The following is a 20,301-nucleotide window of genomic DNA, read 5'->3' on the forward strand; positions in this document are numbered from 1 at the left end:
TTGTATAGTGAAATCTTGGATGCCTCCATTATTCGATTTTAAAGTCCCCTTAATAACTCACATGCGAGTTGCGCATAAGGATTTTCCATGTGGCATGATATACATTTCATTTAACATATTTCATGTCATATTATTACCACCTCTACATATCCTCCACTACACAAAAGTCCCACTAGTCACTACATTTTTTCATACCTAATACCCCATCAAACACCAAGAATTATTTCTACTTATGCAAGGAATTCACAGGTAAATATGTTATAGACAATGAACAACAATACTAGACATGTTACCTTTCCCAATATTACCCATCAAACGAACACTGTAAATTAAATTTGTACAAAATCGCTGACAATACAATAAAAGAGATTGGCTAAAAAGAAAGGCAGTTTACACAATATCCAAACGTGGCAGATTTGAAACATGGTCATTGCAGAATCAATTATCCATGTAGACGCATAATAACGACATCACCTTTGCATTTAAATGGTGTCAGTTCCCCCAGTTCTCACAGTCCTGCTCGTTAACAGTCCATATGGTTTCCAGGAGCCACGACTCCACCCCAAGACATAAGATATAAGAAAACAATACATCAACAAAAATAAACTTCCAATCAACTTCAGCAGTAATGATCATAACTTTAAAGAACATTCATGACGAGTTTAACAATTATGAGACATTATCAGAATTTTCAACCCAAAAAATATTGGTATTTTGGCTCACTCTACCAGTACTCAGGTTCAGCCGTTCATGTGGCAAATCTGCTCTTCCTGCTTCCAGCTTCTGAAAGGCAGGTCTTATGGAAATATTCATCAAACAGGATTGAGTTTTGTTTAGGTTATATAAATTTATTTACCAGGTTTTCATGCAAAAGAAAGAAACAAGGGAAAGAAGCAAAAGGGAAGCAATAGGACCAGAAACCCCAGTTTCCTCTGGAAGACTTAGATCTGTAGCTATAGATTCTAACTTTTCGTTTTTATTCTGTGATGTTTCAAATAAGAGATTTGGAAACACTGAAATTTATGTTTGCATATGTGGGTGCATTGTTTGTTCAGATACATTGGACAACCTTTAGTCCAATTCAGTGCTATAATTAGTAACTTCGTCATTCCATTATGCAAGTCATTTCTACCATACAGTGCTGAAGTAATGTAATTATTATTACACTATATGAACTTTAGTACACAATTAATTAGCGAATTACCCCCCTATGACCATGACTACACCTTTATGTTAACGGAACTTAACAATTTTACTGTTTTATTTTTTATTTATTTATTTTTTAATTGTTTTTAGTTTATTCCCTACACTAACTTGGCTGTTAAAATAACACAAATTCTAGTTTCTAGTTTAGCAGTGACATGACATAAAACAACGTTGTAAAAATTAACATTTGTTTTTATTGGCCCTCAAGCATTGCAGATCCGGTCCCTGGTTGGACTTTTAGAAGTCAAACTTTAAAATTAATAATACAAAGAATCATTTAAACAGGCAAATAAGAACAAAAACAATGGCGGATAGCTTTGTGCTACTTAGCCTGTTCAGTTTAACAAAATTTCTGATAAAGAATAAACGTTACATGAAAACTTCGTTCAGACGGGTTACATTTATATATTTATATGTTTATATATACAGAGTTGGGTAGCAACTAGTTACATTTACTTCAGTAACGTTTTTTGAAAAAGAATTTACTTTTAGGAGAATTTTTTAGTTTTACTTTTATCTGAGTAATTTTATTTTGAAGTACATATAAAAATGTCTAGATTTTCTTCCCACTGAATGAAAAACAAAACATGTTTTAACCAAAAATTCATCAGACACAGACACACACCTGCAGATTCTGTTAAAGTTTCATCAGTTTTTTATTGAAAGAAACTGATCTGGAAACATTTTATTTTGCCTGATTGTGTTAATTTTTGTTACTTATGTAAATTATTGTCATTTTGGTCCTTAAAATACCAAAATTTCCACGTAACTTTATATTTTGGTCTGTCTGATGATGTTAAATTTTTTTAATATTAAGTGATTGGTAATTTGATCAGCTACTCAGTACTTTAGAGTTTTTACAAAATATTTTTTACTTTTTCTTGAGTAAAAATAAGTGCCACTCATACTTGAGTTCAACTCGGGTACAAATATTCTACATTTTGATGAATAATTCCTACTATAAAACACATCATGATTTTTCTCATCCTTCTTTATCTGGCACCATGCTTTTTAAAAATAATAATTTTAAAAATATTTGCACCAACCCAGGGCTAAAGGTGATGCCTCCTTGTACAGTCAAAGCTAAACATACAAATGATGCTAAAATACGATGGAAAATCCTGCAAATCAGCATTAATACAGTTTTCAAATGCAGCACAGTCAGCTTTTGCAGAATATAGTTGTTTTTTGGGGTGTTTTTTTTACCATACACCCAATATTATAGGTCAAATCAAGTTTCCACAGAGCAGGTGTGGTGCCGGCTGCATACAGTGTTTTCACCACAACGTGTCACAATTATACTTCCTAGAACAAAGGAAGAATGGAGGCAGAAAAGATGCAAACGACAGCATTTCACACCTCAGGCCAGAAGTGACATTTGAGTAACAACAACAAAAGAGATCAGAAGATTTTTTTATTTTTTATTTGAGTATAATAAAAGCCAGTTCTACCAACATCCTGTAACATAACTGGGCTGTAACAAAGACAACCAAAGGTCAACAGCTAAACAGTTCTTATATCTCTCTTTTATTGTCTGTTTTATTGTAAGAAAGCAGATAAACTAAAGTGAAATATTCAAAATAAGTGTCATGATCATTGTAAAGTGGCAGTGTGTTAGAGAAATGTGAACATCCTAACATATAAAACTAGATTCTGTCCAATATCAATAGAATCTGTTTGATAAGATCTAATCTTCACTGATAACAAAGACGTTTCAGACGAGTCAGATGTGGAAAAGTACAGGAGATGCTGCAATATGATTAATATCACAATTTAATACACTCAGTTACTTACCTGGGATTTAAGGTGATGGGCTTCCATAGTGCATGATTGAAAAGTAGAAGAAGAAAAAAAGATTCAAAGGTGTTCGTGCAAATAAAAACTGGAAAGTGTGGCATGCTTTTGTTTTTAGCCCTTCTGAATCCATTTTTTAAAATGCTCCTTCACTGTAGTTACAGCTGCAGATATTTAGGGTTGCATTTCCAGATTTTGTTCATCTAGAAACTAAATCTTTTCTTCTGTCTTTGTAAAATAGCTCAAGTTTAATCAAACTGAATGAAAAGTGTCTGAAAACAGAAACGTTCAAGTCTTGCTACAGATTCTTTTGCTGGATTTTGCTCTGATTGTAAATTCCGGGTTGTAGTCCTTTAAAAATAATTTTTTTTCCCCCCCAATCTTGAACAGGTTTTATTTCAGTAAATTCCTGTTTATGCCGAAGGAAAGTGTTCCCTCAGCATAATGGAGCCACAACCGTGTTTCAATGTGGGGATGGTGAGTTCAGGATGATGTGTTGCTACTGGTGTTTATTTACTTTAATTCATATAGTTTAAAAAACTATCATCTTCCTGCTTCACAGTTGTTGCCTCTTATGAAATTCCAGTTAGACACATTTAAGCCTGTGGTTGTTACATCAGAAAGTTACAAAAGTTAAGAATGTTGAATTGAAGAGACGTGTATTTATTTCCAAATTACCAAACTGGGAATTTTCTCAGTTTAATTAAACAGTGCATAAAAACTTCAGAACTCGATGTTCTGCTTTTATTTCGAAGTTAAAAGAATAAAAGAAGGAAGTAAAACTAAGAAGTAAAGGGAGAAAACCTCAGATGTAATGTCTGGTGGAATATTTCCCTCTGACTTTTACACAATAATAAAGACAGTGATTAAAAACGTGAATCAGAATCAGTTTTATTGGACAGTTTTTCACAAACACAAGGAATTTGAGTTTGCTCTCAATATGCAGACATTTATGTGCATTTGGAAGAAAATAAAAATGATTTTTAAAGAGAAACATACAAATTTACATACAACATACAAAAAACATACAAATTATGGATAATCTTGAATCCCCAAAGATAAGTTGGGCCATCTGACAGTTAAGTGTGACATAAAGCAAAGCAAATATACAAATCAAAAGTATCATTTTACCTTTATCCTACTGTTAGCAGTAGGATTAAAGGTAAAATTGAGAAAAATAAAGGTGTGAAAATGATTTCTCAAAGCCAAATTGATGCTGACGAACATTTATTTATTTTATTTTAATATATTTGCATTCAATGGACTCTGGGCAGAGATTTGCTTAGAATAGTAAGATGATACTTTGCTCTCTGCACTGCAAAAACACGCAATATTTTTCTAATTTCTAGTGCAAATATCTTACTACACTTGAAATATGACAAAACTCACTTACAACTAACTTTTCAGTTAGTACTATTGTAGAAGACTGTGTGCGTCTAAACAGGCGCTAAATCCAGATCTCTCGTCAATCGACTCTTCCTCGGTCAGAAGGACTAGGGCGACTCCAACGGTGCAGCTCAAAAGTTTATTGATGTTTCGTATATGAGAGTGTGTGTGTGTGTGTATGTGTGTGTGTGTGTGTGTGTGGTTATATCATAAAAACGCACACAGGTTTCGTACACAAAGGACCCAAGATAGGTTGATGGTGGATGTCAGCGGATGCCACTTTCATGCCACCGAGCCACACAGTAGCACAGAAAAACAAGCCACTCAACTACGTGAAACGGAATCACAAAATGAACAGATGCATCTTGGGTAATGTAGTAAACTAAACTAACCGACGGACTTTTAACAACTATTTAGTAAATCATTACTTTGTATAGATTTTTATAGAGTATTAAATTAACTGGCAAATAATTTCACTTAAGACAGTTGCAGTTTCTTGGTTGCTAGGTAACGGGGCTGGGCTTGGTTGGGGTTGCTAGGTAACGGTGCAGTGGAATATTTTACTTTTTTTTATGAATATTAAGATATTATCGACTTAAAACAAGCTGTTATATCTTTCTGAAAAGTTACCTGGAAGTTAGTTTTGTCTCATTTCAAGTGTGTTAAGATATTTGAACCAGAAACTAGAGTGAAAATATTTGGTGATATTTTGTGTTTTTGCAGCGTGTGTCTCAAACCCTGAGCTAAAACATGTGTGTGTGTGTGTGTGTGTGTGTGCGTGTGTGTGTGTGTGTGTGTGTGTGTGTGTGTGTGCGTCTGTGTGTGTCTCAGAGAGGATGCTGCCGCCCTGCTGGCCAGCAGGCTGCAGACGATGCTGCCATCCCGTTCGCTTCAGGTTCACACAGGAAGTGCAAAACTGCTTTCTCAAGAGTGTTTGCTGCAGAGTAGCTGAGAAGCGACTAGAGCGGCGGTGCAGACGTGGAATCAGGAACATGATGGGGTTACAGATCTTTGTCCGACTCCTGCCGCTCACATGTCTGCTCCAAACAGGTACAATTCTTCATTTTGGTCTCATCTGATCAGGTCTTATGGTCTGGGTTGGGAGTATTTAAAGGTTTTCCAAATGGACTAAACTTCTGTTACACCCTAAATGTACAGATGTATTTTTATTATATTTGTTGTAATATGTTATTACAGTATTAAATGTTGTGTTTTTATTATAATTAATAGCAATAAAGGCGCCAATCTGTGTGTCAGTGTATACGCTACAAAAACACAAACTCTTGCCAAGTATAGTTGCTCTAGTTTCTAGTGCAAATATCTTATTGCACTAGAAATAAGACAAAACTATCTTACAAGTAACTCTTCCACAAGATATAGGAGCTTGTTTTAAGCCAATAATGCCTCAATATTGTTAAAAATACATGTTTTGATGGCAGATATGGTCACTTATAACATGGAAAAATGTCATCATTGAAATAATCTGCCAGAACTTACAAATATTAAGGAATTATTGACTTAAAACAAGGCCCTGAAATCTTGCTGAAAAGTTAGTTTTGTGTATTAAGATATTTGCATGCCAAAGTATTAGGGCCATACTAAGACAAAAAAACAGAATAAAGTCACAATATTATGACTTTATTCTTGAAATACTGTTACATACTATGGCTCTAAAACTCAATTGTACATTTGCAGGAGAAGCAAGACAAAAATACTTATGATTTTGTGTCTTTTCAGTGCTCAACATGTTTCATATTGCAAAAACACAAAATCCTAATTACGGTAGTATTTTTGTTCTAGTTTCTACTGCAAATATCTTACAAATTACTTACAAATAACGTTTTAGCAAGATATAGAAGCTTGTTTTCTGTAAATAATTTCTTAATATTGATTTTTTTTAAAGTACTAGGTGAATTGGCAGATTATTTCATTTATAATAATACATTTTCCCATGTTATAAGTTAAATAATCTGCCAGTGAAACTAGAACTTTTTAAAATCAATATTTTAAGAAATTATTGACTTACGTATTGGAAATGATTGGCTCCTACATATTTCTGAAAAGTTACTTATAAGTTAGTTTTGTCTTATTTCAAGTGCACAAATATCTTGCAGAAGATATTGGACAAGATATTTTTGTCAAATCTATAGTAAGATTTTCTGTTTTTGCAGTGCACTTAATGAATTGAGTTACTTCAGTAAATTAATTTTCCAATTTAATGTACTTTATTTTCTAAGATCATTAATTTAAGTTACCTTCCTTTAAGAGGAGAAACTCCTGGCGTGACGCTGCTCCCCGTTTTGCCTCCAGGTGTGAGGAGTGTGAAGGACTCGGTGTTTGTTTACAGCAGAATCGGAGACGCCGCCCTGCTGCCCTGCACCAGACCGATCTCAGCCGGCTGCTCCTCCATCACCTGGACCTTCTTCAGAGGCGGCCTGGTCCGTTACAGCGAGGAGGTGACCGGAGGCCGGGTCAACCGCGACTCGGACAAATCCAGCAGAACCACAGTCACGTCCAACTGCTCCCTCGTCCTCAGCGACCTCACCGTGGGAGACGCGGGTTCGTACGTGTGTCTGGAGAGCAAGGAGGCGGTCACCGACGTCTACCTGTCGCTGCTGAGCGTCCGCTCGGGTTCGCCGATCACGGAGCTCCGGCCTGGAGGGAACCTCTTCCTCACCTGCATCCTCTTCACCTACTACGACGCGGGCAGCTGCAAGCCGTACTCCAACGTGTTCAGGGTCAACTGGCTGAATGAGGACGGAGAGCAGCTGCCCAGAGACGAGAGCAGGACCAAACTGGCTGACAAGTAACTTTCCAGGAAGATACATAATCTTGATTTAAGTTAACATTGATTAAAAAATACGAGCTCCATTGAGAACAACATGGGAAAAAGTATTTTTATAGGTGAAACAATCAGCTACTAGAACTAATACTTTTTAAAAATCAATATTAAGGAATTAATTTATTTAAAATAAGCCTCAAACTTTCTGCATTCCAGTGATTAATCAGTTAATCCAAAAAATGATAAACAGATCACCTCTGCACTATGTTACATTAAACAGCAAAAGCTTTTCACATGTTGATGTCTGAAGTACTTTTTAGCTGCTGATGCGTTACCTGTAGTAATCAATTACTACAATAATTCAGTTGCAGCTCTACATTAATTGCACATAATCTGATGTTTTCACAAGTTTCTTTTTGTTAATCCTGACAATTTTCCATTCAAAGCAAATAAAAACACTAAATCTAATTTATTAGATCATTAGAATATTAGACCAGAATAATATAAAACAACAAAATGTGGGCAAGGTGAAAAACAAAAATTAGGCAGTTATTGTCTGTGGAATAACTGACAGCTTGGAATGTATAAAAGCTTCATTATATGTTTTGTTGGAGAAAGAGTTTTTAACTATTATAATAGTAATAAATAGTAATATAATAGAAAAACTCTGATAATTATTATTGGTGCTTATTTAAGATTTTATTTATTTATTTGTTAATTTATTTACTTATTTTCCTAAACTTTTGGCTTTTTGATCTACAAAAGCAAAATTAAAAGTTACATTTCACAAGTAAAATACATAAAAATACATAATTAGCATAAAATGTTCAATGTTCATAATGTTGTTCTTTCAGCCAGTCTCCAGTTTTTTAAATTACTTCAGGGGAAAGACCAGACATATGCTTAAATGTAGTTTTAATAAAAGGAAAAATATTGATTTCTGATGAAATACTGCTAAGGTTTGCTTGTATGCCATTAATGGTTAAACAATATATTTTGAAGATTAGCTGCAAATGACAGAGCAGTTTGAAATACATGAAAATGTCATTTGAGCTGTTTTGGTGGAAATACAGGTTCTCATCAGACAGAAACAATTTATATTAATCTTTACAATTTTAGACATTTTCCTAGCAGAAGCGTCAAACTTAAGTACTCAATCTAAAATAATCCCCAGATATTTGAACTTGGATATTTCCTTGATTTTCTTTTGATTCCTAGTAATGTTTAGTAGTTATTACAACCAACATGCTGAGTTCATGTTTCTGCAGCCTGATCAGGAATATCTGCTGCTAGATAAATTGCTGTATCGTCTGCATAGGGTTGGCAGCACATTTAAGGTAAATGGTTTATGTATAAAAACAGAAGAGCGGAGTTCCCAGTATCGACCCTTGTGGTACACCTAGATTAGGTTTTTGTATTGCAGATTTGACACCATTTATTTTAACACACCAATGTCTTCAGTCAAGGTTGGACTTGAACCAGATCAATGCTTGTTGAGAGAAATTTAGTTGTTTCAGTTTCATCAGAAGTACTTTGTGGTTTAAAGTGTGAAAAGAGGGAATGTAGCTGCCAAGTGCTGCTAATGTAATGCATTCACTTCACTGTTCAACACCTCTGCATAAACAGGTTTATTCTACTCGTCTTTATTTGTGTGAAACCATAATTTTCCTGTTGATGACCCAGTTTGGGCCGAGCTTCCGCTGACGGACAGATACCTCTAATTTCACTCTAGAGCGACATTTCCCAGTGTTATAGATGCTCTCTGCTCCGATAAACCTCATCCAAATGATTATATTACCTCCTTTATGCGCCATCAAGTGCTAATTGCATTTCCACTATAGGTGTATGCAAATCTTTGTCTATATTCTGCTAATGTCGAGAAAACCTCCCCACAATTTCGTAATTGTGGTGTTTCCATTAAATAAGAGACGAAATTAAAGATAAGTTGTTAAAAATTATGGCAGTAAAGCATGTAAACAGTTTGTGAGATATTTATAATTCAGCCACGACGCCAGCGCTCATCATCTATTGACCATCAGATAAAATGGCCGCCACACTGGGAGCGGCTACGTATGCGGCGTTTAGGGGAAATTGTAGTCGGCAACTGCTGTATAGATTAAACACGTCTGACTAGTACTCAACCTTTTTTTTAACTATGTGATGCTGTGAACTGCACACTGTCCGAAAAACAAAACAAAACAAACACTATCATCCTTCTACCACTTCCTGTTGTCTCCATTGTTGTCTTCGCCCACAGTAAAGTCCGACTGTTGCTCACGTGACCCGTATGACGTGGAAAAAGTGTTTGGGTAAGATGTGCTACCAGCTCTCCGTCTAACGGGTGAAATGAGTTTCCTAAATCTGCTGGGATTTACCCTGTCCAGAACTGAAGTAAACTCTGTTTAAGCTGGTTTCGAGAAAAGATTCACCTGGTTTCTGACGGCCTACATCCAGGTGTCCCACCCTTCTTCCCCCTGTGAATCAGCCAGACTGAGCAGCCTACAGCCAACTAGTTTCACAGAGCTCACCTGTTAACGGTCGCTCCTTCTCTAAATTACAACTTGCATTTGTTATTGAACCAGGTTGGTTTTAGTGACTCAGTGAGTCCCAAGGATGATGTTTTACATTTAGTTTTGGGCTAAAAGCAACCAATAAAACATTTTCCACTTTTTCCTCTCCAGAATCAAACATCACAGCTATTTTGCAACCATCAAAGAACTTTAAGGCGACTCATTAACTGAATGTCCACAACATCTTTTAGATTTTCTTTGCGTTTGCATTGGCTAGCACTAATGCTGTGCTTGTTTCATTGGCTGACTGCTCAGACAGATGATCTCATATCCATCACTGTCTTAGAGACATTATGTCCTGATGTTTGTGCTCATGTCTCAGGATTACCCAATGGTCCTCTTATGTCCATTGCCTGCACAACCTTTTCTCTGAAACGTTTACGTTGTTCAACACCCTGCTCCCATATAAGGCGTTGATCATCTCTGCTCTGCTGTTAGTTCCCCTTTTCCCTTAACCTTTCACCTACCATCTACCTCCAACATATCAGTGATGTTTAATTGCAGTTACACCTTTTTACACCATTTCAAGTTCAATGTCAAAATCACATTTATAATTTCTTTAGCTTCTCTGATCTATCATTCATTTATGATTTTATAACCATAACTTATTAGTTACTCTTATTATGATCTTAATGTGAGTTATTACAGATGTTTTCTGAAAAGAAACCAAGAATAATCTATTATTCTAATTATTTGATACCAAAGTTACAGTTACTTGTTTTTCTTGTAAGTGTTCCCACAAGTGTAAGTATTATTATAAGTAAACTAATATTAATATACTGTAAGTATTTTTACTTTGAATCTTATCCAATATCTGAAAATGTTTAGATTTCATTCTTTAAAACTTTCATGCATTAAAATAAGGAATAGTCTCATTTATTTTTATAAATCTGCAGGCTGGAAACTTCCTCTTTTTTCAGGAAACCTGCTTTTCCTGTTTCATGACTCTCTCTGACTGACTATGATTTCTTATGATTAGATAGAAAAAAGACGTAGAATAAAAGCAAAGTTTGCAGGAGACAAAACAACACACACACAAGCAGATTTATTTTATTGATGTTTAATTCTACTGTTGGGCCTAGATGTCACTTGTGTGATTAATTTTAAAGATAACTTTATTTATTATTACTGTTAAACTTAAATCTCCAGCATGGGGAAGCGGGATGATCTCGGTTTCTCTTGACACATCATACATTAACAAAAATATCATAAAATTCCTTTCAAACATTTCTAAATTAGCACCACAAGATCTGTGATTTTGATTGCAAAATAACCACAGAAGAAATCACAAAATTTATTAATATTTTAATAATTTAGCTTAATGGCCTTTTAAATACATTCTGGCACAACCAGCCCTTTAAGAACCTTCAGATTTTTGATATGGCCCGAATGAAACTGACTTTGACGAAGTGTTGGATGATAAGATACAATCTATGCTGAAGACCTTATTGTACAGAATATAAAATATGTATTTTGTCTCCATGCAGGTACAAGCTGACTGAAAACACTCGGTGCAACGTCACTCTACTCATTAAGCTGCAAGCGGAGGACAACAACAGGAAGTGGAGATGTCAGGTGGACATCACAGAGAACAAGAAAGTTACGTTTCTGGACTTCAGATCCTCCTTTCTGTTTCAAAACACCGACACGGACCAGACTGTGAAGCCGCCGGTCACAGAGGAGTGTCCCGCAGAGCTGCCCATCAGCCGGATCGTTCTGTGTGTGGTTCTGCCGCTCCTGGTGTGCATCGTGGGATTCTTCACATGGAAATCAGACCACAAGAGAGCAACGACCTCAGCTGCTGTCATCGAGCTGCAGGATGTTTACTGACTGACTGTGCTGAACCATTTGCTGCAAAGAAACTGTAAAAAGCAGAATGGGTGTTTGACAGTCCACCTAAAAAGAAAAAAATGGACAATTATCCCTTGATACACTGTAAAAACACAATCTTATCAAGTATTTTTGTAGAAAAAAACACAATTTCACAATTTACGTTTAATAAATGCAATTAAAATCATGCTTCTTTAAGTTTGTCCACATGATAAGTCATTAAGAAACATGTCACACTATTATCCTCTTACCACTTCCTGTAATTTTCTTTGTCTTTTCCGCCAGTAGTAACATCTGGCTGTTGATCACATTTCGATTCAACCGTAAAACCACCTCATTCTAGCAAAAACATTTTTGAAATTGCCAAGTTTCCAATAAGTGAATATTTTTTTGTAATTCCAGTTTGTGCAATCTTATGGTCAATGTAAACACAGCTACTCATAACAAGACATTTTTCCCACGTTGTAAGTCAAATAATCTGCCAGTAGAATTTGTACTTTTTGTAAACATTCAAGAATTATTCCCTTAAAACAAGCTCCTATATCTTACTGAAAAGTTACTTGTACATTTGTTTTGTCTTATTTCAAGTGTAATAAAATATTTGCACCAGAAACTAAACAAAAGTACTTGGTAAGATTTTGCAGATATTTGACACATACTGTGCTTCAGTTAGATTAGCTTAGAGGAAAATGCTTTCTTATTAAAATGTTAACCTTGCAAAAGAGTTGCAGATATTTCACGGTTTCTTTTTTCTCCATGCAGCTTTAATTTATTTAAAATCACGCTGTTCTCATTTCCAATAACTCTCCTTTAGTGTCACCTCCTCTTGGTTCTCATATCAAACTGTTTACTTGACAGTGCTACTTTGTTGCTCCTGCGTTAATGTTTGAGAAAGTCCACAATGTCCACAATGGTGAATCTTTTTTTCAGTGTCAGTTGCCACAAATAGATAGGGAAACTCTGCACTGGCTTGCAAAAGTAGTTATACTCCAGAAGCTTTTTCATATTTTCTATGCTACAATCACAAACTTTAATGTATTTCATCTGGATTTTATGTGGCAGACCAACAAAAAGTAGAAGTAAATGTAATAATAATAATAAAAATCATAAAAACCATGCTGTGCGTTTGCATTCTTACTCTACCTCTAAATAAAATCAATTACAAGTTTAATTCAGTAAATCAGTATATTGTGTATAATTGAATTACATAGTAACTCCAGCTGTTTAGTGAAGGTCTCAGAATATTTGAGAGTCAAGTATTTAAATAATATTTATGTCCTGTTATAACAGCTTAAACTAATACATATCCTGTAGATCATAATGTTGAAATAAGTTAGACTCTAAACATATTATTTTAAATAATGACTATTATGTTATTTTCTTGTTTGATTCACTTAATTTGGTTTATTTTAGCTGATTTAATGCGTATTTGCCATAAAATAATTTGAAATAAATAAATACTTAATTTTGTTATTAGTTCTTCCACACAATTTTGGCTGATTTTTGGTTATTTAAATTTTAGCGTGGAATTGGTTAATTAAAACAAATATTTGTTAGAAAAGTTGATAAACTTGATAAAAATGGCTACACCTAATTCTTTCAATAGACATTAAATAATCTTTAAATAACAATTTATTAAAAGATATAAATCGACGTAAATATGTACATAAAGTGAAAGCGTAATTTACAAAAGGAACGTGAACGTCACATTGACGTTCCTCTCCATCCTTCTCTTTTCCTCTGGTATTGTGAGTTCCTACGGAAAGCTGAAAGGGACAATTCTGTGTTGTTGGTGTGAAAAATCAGCTAGCTACTTTTGCTAGAACATGGCAGCACATTTGAAAAAACGAGTTTATGAGGAATTTTCCAAAGTTGTTCAGGTAAACACAAGATGTTGTTTGTTTTTCTCGCTTCTTGTTCAGTTGTAAAACAAACAGGAAAACGGGGAAATATACCGACAGAATAACTAGCTGGTTAGCTAATGTAGCTTAGCAACATTCAAGCAGACTCAGTCAAAACCCAGTTTATGACGGTTACTGTGCTCGTTGGGATCGCTTTAATCGTTTCAAATGTAATATTTGGAATTGATTTCAGTCGGTAATGTTACAATTGAGTTCCGGACTGAGCCAGTTAGCCTTCCTTAACGCCAACTAGCAGGTAGGTTATAAATACAAACTGACACAAATAACGTGTATAATCTGATCTGACAGGTTAAATTTATCGGTCGTTGAAAGCAGATAAGAAGATACGTTTTAATGTGACGTTTTGAAGCGAAGTAAAAAAAAAAGCATGACTTTTCACATGTTAGCTAATTAAACTGTAAAACATGGCTTGCATTTGTATTCAGCCCCACTGAGTCAATATCGTAGAGTCAGATTTTGTGGGATTATACCTGCAGGTTTTGTGGCGTATATATCACTACAATTTAAAACATATTTGCACATTACTCTTTGCAAAATAACCAGAGTTCCGTCAGTTTAAATGAAATATTGATTGAGTTTAAAATGCTTTGCGTAATTAGAAGGAGAATAAAATAACAAACCAGCAAAAAACATTAAATTACAGTGGCAAAATAATGGAAACAATGACATGTTTAAAAACAGAATACACTTCATGATGTTACAGTTGTTATTTATCAAATTTGGTTGTAAACAAATGTTTTTTAGCCGTGATTTAAAAGAGACTCATTGTTTCGGCAGTTTTTTAGTTTTCTGGGCGTTTGTTCTATAGTAAAGGACCATAAAAACTGAATGTTGCTTCTGGTTGTGGGGATGCGGCGTAGGCTATAACCAGAAGTCTGATTGACTTTTTATTCAGACCTGTGAAGACACTGTTGCTGTAATCAATGCGACTAATTAAATGCATGGATGAGTTTCTCTAGATCTTGCTGGGACTTTTGGATTTTAATCCTGGAAATGTTCTTCAGGTGGTAGAAGGCCGACTTTGTAACTGTCTTCATGTGGCTCTGAAGGTTCAGCACAAAGATTTCAAGCTTGATGGCTAGTTTCTAGCTGTAATAAATGAAGCTGCAGATCTAGATTGTGCCTCTTTAGGTCCATACATATTAGCTCCAGTTTTATTTCTGTTTTTTGTAACAAAATATGCTAAATTGTTATCTTCCGGCTTCCTAACATGTTTCCTGCAGATTCCTCTTGAAGAAGCTCCAGTGAAGAAGCTGCGCCTGTCCAAGCCCAGTAAATCCGCAGCGCTGCACATCGACCTCTGCAAAGCCGCCAACGCCACCGACGCGCTGCAGTACCTTCTGGAGTTCGCACGCAAACCGGTGGAGGCGGAGAGCGTGGAGGGTGTGATCCAGATCCTGCTGGAGCATTACTACAAGGTGAAGCTAACACCACAGATCCACATATAGTCACAAGGTTTTGGATTTGTTTACAGTTGTTGGTGGTAATAATTCCCTGTTTTGTTTCCCGTTTAGGAGTCTGATAACTCAGTGAGGCTGAAAATCGCATCTCTTCTGGGTTTGCTGTCCAAAACAAACGGCTTCAGCCCTGACTGCGTCGTAGACGACGTCATTAATACGCTTGGAAATGAGAGTAAGACCTGTACCACTCCAGTAAGAGTAGCACTACTTCAACATGTTCTACCTGGAGTAAAAGTAAAAATTCCAAGAGATTACTCATGTAAGAGTAAAAAAATATTGGGTCCAAAACTACTGAGTAACTGATCAAAATAGGACTGGGCGATGTATCAAGTATACTCGATGTATCGCGATATTTTCAATTTACGATAGTTAAAATGGCTATATCGCAACTATCATGTATAAATTGTCGTTCAAATAATAAACTTTCACCGTCAAATTCACTGCGAGTATGGTTTATCCGACACCCTATGAATGCATCACTTCGTCCCCCCTCCCAACCTGAAAATTTTCTAATAAATCACGCTGGAGAAAACAAACATGGTGACGGCGAGAGTTTGAGGCGAGCGGCTGAATGAGACGGTAACTGAAGAGGAATCAGATGATCTAGTCTAGTTCTGAAGAGAAACAGCTGGATCAATAATCTGGCAGTGGTTTGGATTTTATATGGAGGATGTCGAACAAAATGAGGTAATTTGCGAAACATGTTATAAAACTTGCCACGAGAGGTTGTACCACAAATTTATTTCACCGCCTAATCAGACTATTCTTTTACATGCCGTTCATAGCCGCGCTGCCGCGGTAGAACTAGTCCGTTAAAGTGAAACCTGGAGACGCAGATATGATTCATTTAGTGCTGTGCAATGGGAAAAATAACTCAAAACTACTCATTCTTTTTTTGTTTCTCTCGCTCGTGTCAGCTTTACGATACACGCAGACTCGTTGCCATAGAAACTGACATCAATGCAACTTTATGTATCAGGATTCAGCACCAAAAATTCAAACATTTTCCACATAGAGCAGAACATTCTGTTTGTTACAGTTTGGGGGTTTTAGGCTTGATGTGTATTTTGCTTTTATTAATAAGTGATCAATGTGGTAGATCGCCGCCGCTGCTATTAGCTAAGCTAACACAGCGGTGGTTGATTAGCTCATTTAAACACCTGCTTTACTGATGATCTGTCCAAAACACACATTATTCCACACCACATCTATTAGTTAAGTTTGTCAAAGTCAAGCATTATTGACCTACTTCCCTCTCCCTCGCTTTTTTTTTCTTAGTTAAAACTTATTTCTCACCTTGTTATCTAGTAATGCTGTAGACAGTTCATAGCAAAACACTGCATCCGTTTTATATGAGCTTACATTTAAGTCTAGCAGGAAATGGGGGCGGGACGTGTGTGGGTGACATCATGCTGCAAGGGATCTATAGTTAAAAATAACATTGGAGCTCATTTAAGAATATTGTGATATATATTGTGTATCGTGATATAGCAAAAAATATATCAGGATATTAGATTTTTCTCATATCCCCTCCCCTAGATCAAAACATCAGTCATTTAATATTTAAAAATTACATAATCAGGAGGTTAAAATACAAAGTTATGTGGAGAGTTTGGTATTTGAAATATGGAAGAGGATTAGCGCCACTGGAATAAAAAAGAATAAAAGAATTGACTTTTTTTAACCATAATCCTGACTTTTGATCTTAGACAATTAGTCATAATTTCTGAGAACATTGTCAGAAATCTGAGATTAAAGTCAGAAATTTTAGATAAAAGTAAAAAATCTGATCTTAAAGTCTGATTATTTTTTTCCAGTGTTATTAATCATCTTCCATATTTAAAGACCCAAATGAAAATAATTCATAAAAATACCATAATCACAAAATAATAAAATCAGGCAAAATATACTTCTTTTCCAAATCAGTGTCTTTCACTAAAAACTGGTGAAACTTTAACAGAAAATGCAGTGTTTCAGCTAGGCCTGTCACGATAACAAATATTGCTCAGCAATTAATTATCTCAAAAATTATTGTGATAAATGATAATATTGTTTGAAGACCTTTTTACACTGATTTAATGGAAATGACGTAATAATGCATGCGATTTCCTGCCAAAGATAGATACACTTTATTTTCAAAAGAACACTAAACACTGGAGCTGATAAACAAAATAAAACAACCAAAAACAAAAATAAAATGGATTCTCAGTCTCCATTAATAAAAAATGTACTTGATAAAAACTAAACAACATAAAGCCAAAGTGGAAATAAATACTGCATTCAACCAAAAGAGTGCAGATTATGAAGTCTGTATATTATGTTGCCCTTCAGTAATAATTATATTGAAATAGAGAAAATGGGCACATCGACTACCTGATGCAATAGTTCACACTACATGATTGATTTTTTGCCCAGATTTTCCCCTTAATTGATTTATTGTTTATCACAACAGGCCTAGGTGTGTGTCTGCGTCTGCGTCTGGTGAAGTTTTGGTTAAAATGTTTGTTTTTCATTCAGTGGGTAGAAAATCCAGAAATTTAACTCAAGTAAGAGTAGAAATACTTCATAATAAAATTACTTAAGTAAAAGTAAAAATACTCCTAAAAGTAATTATTTTTCCAAAACAGTTACTCCAGTAAATGTAACTATTTGCAGCTGCAGTGCTGATGACGGTTTATGAAATGTCTCCAGAATCCCATCAGGTTCTGGCTCAGCTGCTGGACTCCCTGCTGGCGATCGGAGGCCAGCTGCCAGAGAGTCTGGCTGTCAGGCGGCGGCTCGTCCAGGTGGCCTGCAAGGTGAGACCGCCTGGGTAAAATCTGGGCGTCGCCGTGGGGACGCCGCTGCGCCATCTTGAACGTCTTCCTGTTTTTCCTCTTCAGCTTCTCTCCGATACGAACTTCGGGGTGAGGAACAAATGTCTGCAGCTGCTGGGGTTCCTGGGGACCGTGGAAACGCCTCTGACCAAAGACGGCGAGGGACCGAGCTCATCGCTAGGTCTGAAACATCCGACCGTACATCTGACCATACATCCGACCGTACATCCGACCGTACATCCGACCGTACATCCGACCGTACATCCAACCGTACATCCAACCGTACATCCGACTGTACATCCAACCGTACATCCAACCATACATCCAACCGTACATCCGACCGTACATCCAACCGTACATCCGACCGTACATCCAACCGTACATCCAACCGTACATCCGACTGTACATCCGACTGTACATCCGACCGTACATCCGACCGTACATCCAACCGTACATCCGACCGTACATCCAACCGTACATCCGACTGTACATCCGACTGTACATCCAACCGTACATCCGACCGTACATCCGACCGTACATCCAACCGTACATCCAACCGTACATCCGACTGTACATCCAACCGTACATCCGACCGTACATCCGACCGTACATCCAACCGTACATCCAACCATACATCCAACCGTACATCCGACCGTACATCCAACCGTACATCCGACCGTACATCCAACCGTACATCCAACCGTACATCCGACTGTACATCCGACTGTACATCCGACCGTACATCCGACCGTACATCCAACCGTACATCCAACCATACATCCGACCGTACATCTGACCATACATCCGACCGTACATCCGACCGTACATCCGACCGTACATCCAACCATACATCCAACCGTACATCCGACCGTACATCCAACCGTACATAAGACCGTACATAAGACGTACATCCGACCATACATCTAACCGTACATCCGACCCTACATCCAACCATCCATCCCTCCATATTTTGAGTATTCAGTTCGTTACTGTAGAAACATCAGATGTTAATTCTTGATGAATTTTTCTCTTTATTCTTTAAAAATGAAATAATCGTATGAAAATGCTCTCATGAATAATTTGCAGCAACTCTGACCAGCATCATAAATTTAGTATATTTTATTTCTGCTGCTGTGACACAAACCTTGAAAATCGTAACGTAGAAAGTGTTACGGGCGTGTTTGTGTTTGGATTGTTGCTAAATGTTTTTAAGTGTCGGCTGTGTGGATCTGCAGGAGGAGTCCGGGACGTCCAGAGTATCATCAGTACCTACTTCTCAGACCAGGACCCCAGAGTGCGCACTGCAGCGCTCAAAGCCATGGTACAACCAGCCACAGAAATAAACTCTCTGTTCAGTTTCACCGTTAAATTACTGCTTTTTTTAATTACGTTTTTTTTTTTCAAATTTATTTTCCAGCTGCAGCTTCATGAGAGAGGAATGAAGATTCATCAGATCATTTATGAACAGGTGCTCACGGATAAACAAAACATAAACAAAGCAGCAATATTTAGATGTTTAAATGAGTCCTGTTACACAAACAATAAAAAAACTACAAGGGTTTTATTAGAATCAACTAATAATTCGCATTTATAAGACACACATCTAATTCAGCAGTTAACAGGTGGCTGATTGATGGATTTATAAAACTCCATTAGGAAGGTGTAGCTACTCGAACTGGCTGGGTCCAACAGTTGGAGCAGGAACCAATAAAATCTCCAGATTTTAAGGAAACATCAAGTTAGACAAAGAAAAATGATAAAGTGTCTGGAAAGAAAACCTACAGAAATCTTTGAAAATTGACAATAAAAGAAAATGAAGGACAGATGGTTGGAATCTGTTGAATCCAAATGTGATGCACTTTGACTCTCTTCTCTCAGATTTAATTGGAAACTTTAAAAATCGATCAGCTGCTGTGGAAGGATAATGTTGATGTTTTTCATGTTTCCAGGCCTGCAGGTTGCTGTCTGACGACTATGAACAGGTCCGCTCTGCCGCTGTTCAGATGGTCTGGGTGCTCAGCCAGCTCTACTCAGAAAGGTAAAGATCACAGCGAAACCATAAGGCTTGCTCTAAATCACAGGTGTCAAACTCGAGGTGCAGGGGCCAAATCTGGCCTTTTGTAGCTTTTTATGTGGTCCTGTAGACTCCAGAGGGAGTGTTTTTGGTCTGGTGTCTACTGTAAATATCTTATTACACCTGAAATAAGAAAAAACAAACTGACAAATAACTTTTCAGCAACATATGGGAGCTTTAAGTAAATAATCATATTGACAGTCATACTTTTTGGGAAATTGTCAAATATTTTCCACAGAATCAGTGATTTTGTGGAATCACTACAAAAACTATCATGAAATCAAGAAGTGACTGCTCAGTGTTAATATTTTAACAGTTTATTAATGAGTTCTCTCAATATATTCTGGCACAAGAATATGTTTAAGAACATTTATGATCTTGATGTGGCCAATTAAAATAAGTTTGACACTGATCTAAATCAACAGCAGTGGAAATTTTAGATCATCAAGGATTATTTAATA

The 20,301-nt window shown here is 36.4% G+C and overlaps 2 protein-coding genes and 1 long non-coding RNA gene across 3 annotated transcripts in view; 2 read left to right on the forward strand and 1 right to left on the reverse strand.

Annotated features, from left to right (window-relative positions):
- Positions 1 to 14,559, reverse strand: LOC114161341 (uncharacterized). The gene is made up of 3 exons (XR_003598993.1): positions 14,549 to 14,559; positions 6,437 to 6,442; positions 1 to 1,309 (listed from the first exon to the last, which is right to left on the reverse strand). It is a non-coding gene; the product is annotated as an uncharacterized LOC114161341 (long non-coding RNA).
- Positions 5,264 to 12,661, forward strand: LOC114161335 (uncharacterized). The gene is made up of 3 exons (XM_028044555.1): positions 5,264 to 5,436; positions 6,697 to 7,192; positions 11,226 to 12,661. The coding sequence occupies exons 1-3, from the start codon at positions 5,379 to 5,381 to the stop codon at positions 11,566 to 11,568; spliced, it is 897 nt and encodes a 298-aa protein (XP_027900356.1). The 5' UTR covers positions 5,264 to 5,378; the 3' UTR covers positions 11,569 to 12,661.
- ints4 (integrator complex subunit 4) overlaps positions 13,306 to 20,301 on the forward strand; it is a 17,304-nt gene continuing 10,308 nt past the window's right edge. The window contains exons 1-8 of the mRNA XM_028044554.1: positions 13,306 to 13,448; positions 14,714 to 14,908; positions 15,005 to 15,122; positions 17,642 to 17,748; positions 17,833 to 17,947; positions 19,002 to 19,087; positions 19,184 to 19,234; positions 19,716 to 19,804. Coding sequence (XP_027900355.1) covers positions 13,395 to 13,448; positions 14,714 to 14,908; positions 15,005 to 15,122; positions 17,642 to 17,748; positions 17,833 to 17,947; positions 19,002 to 19,087; positions 19,184 to 19,234; positions 19,716 to 19,804 — 815 coding nt within the window. The 5' untranslated portion in view covers positions 13,306 to 13,394. The remainder of the gene's footprint in view (positions 13,449 to 14,713; positions 14,909 to 15,004; positions 15,123 to 17,641; positions 17,749 to 17,832; positions 17,948 to 19,001; positions 19,088 to 19,183; positions 19,235 to 19,715; positions 19,805 to 20,301) is intronic.

Source organism: Xiphophorus couchianus, chromosome 18 (assembly GCF_001444195.1).
Source record: "Xiphophorus couchianus chromosome 18, X_couchianus-1.0, whole genome shotgun sequence".
In the NCBI taxonomy this organism is placed as follows: Eukaryota; Metazoa; Chordata; class Actinopteri; order Cyprinodontiformes; family Poeciliidae; genus Xiphophorus; species Xiphophorus couchianus.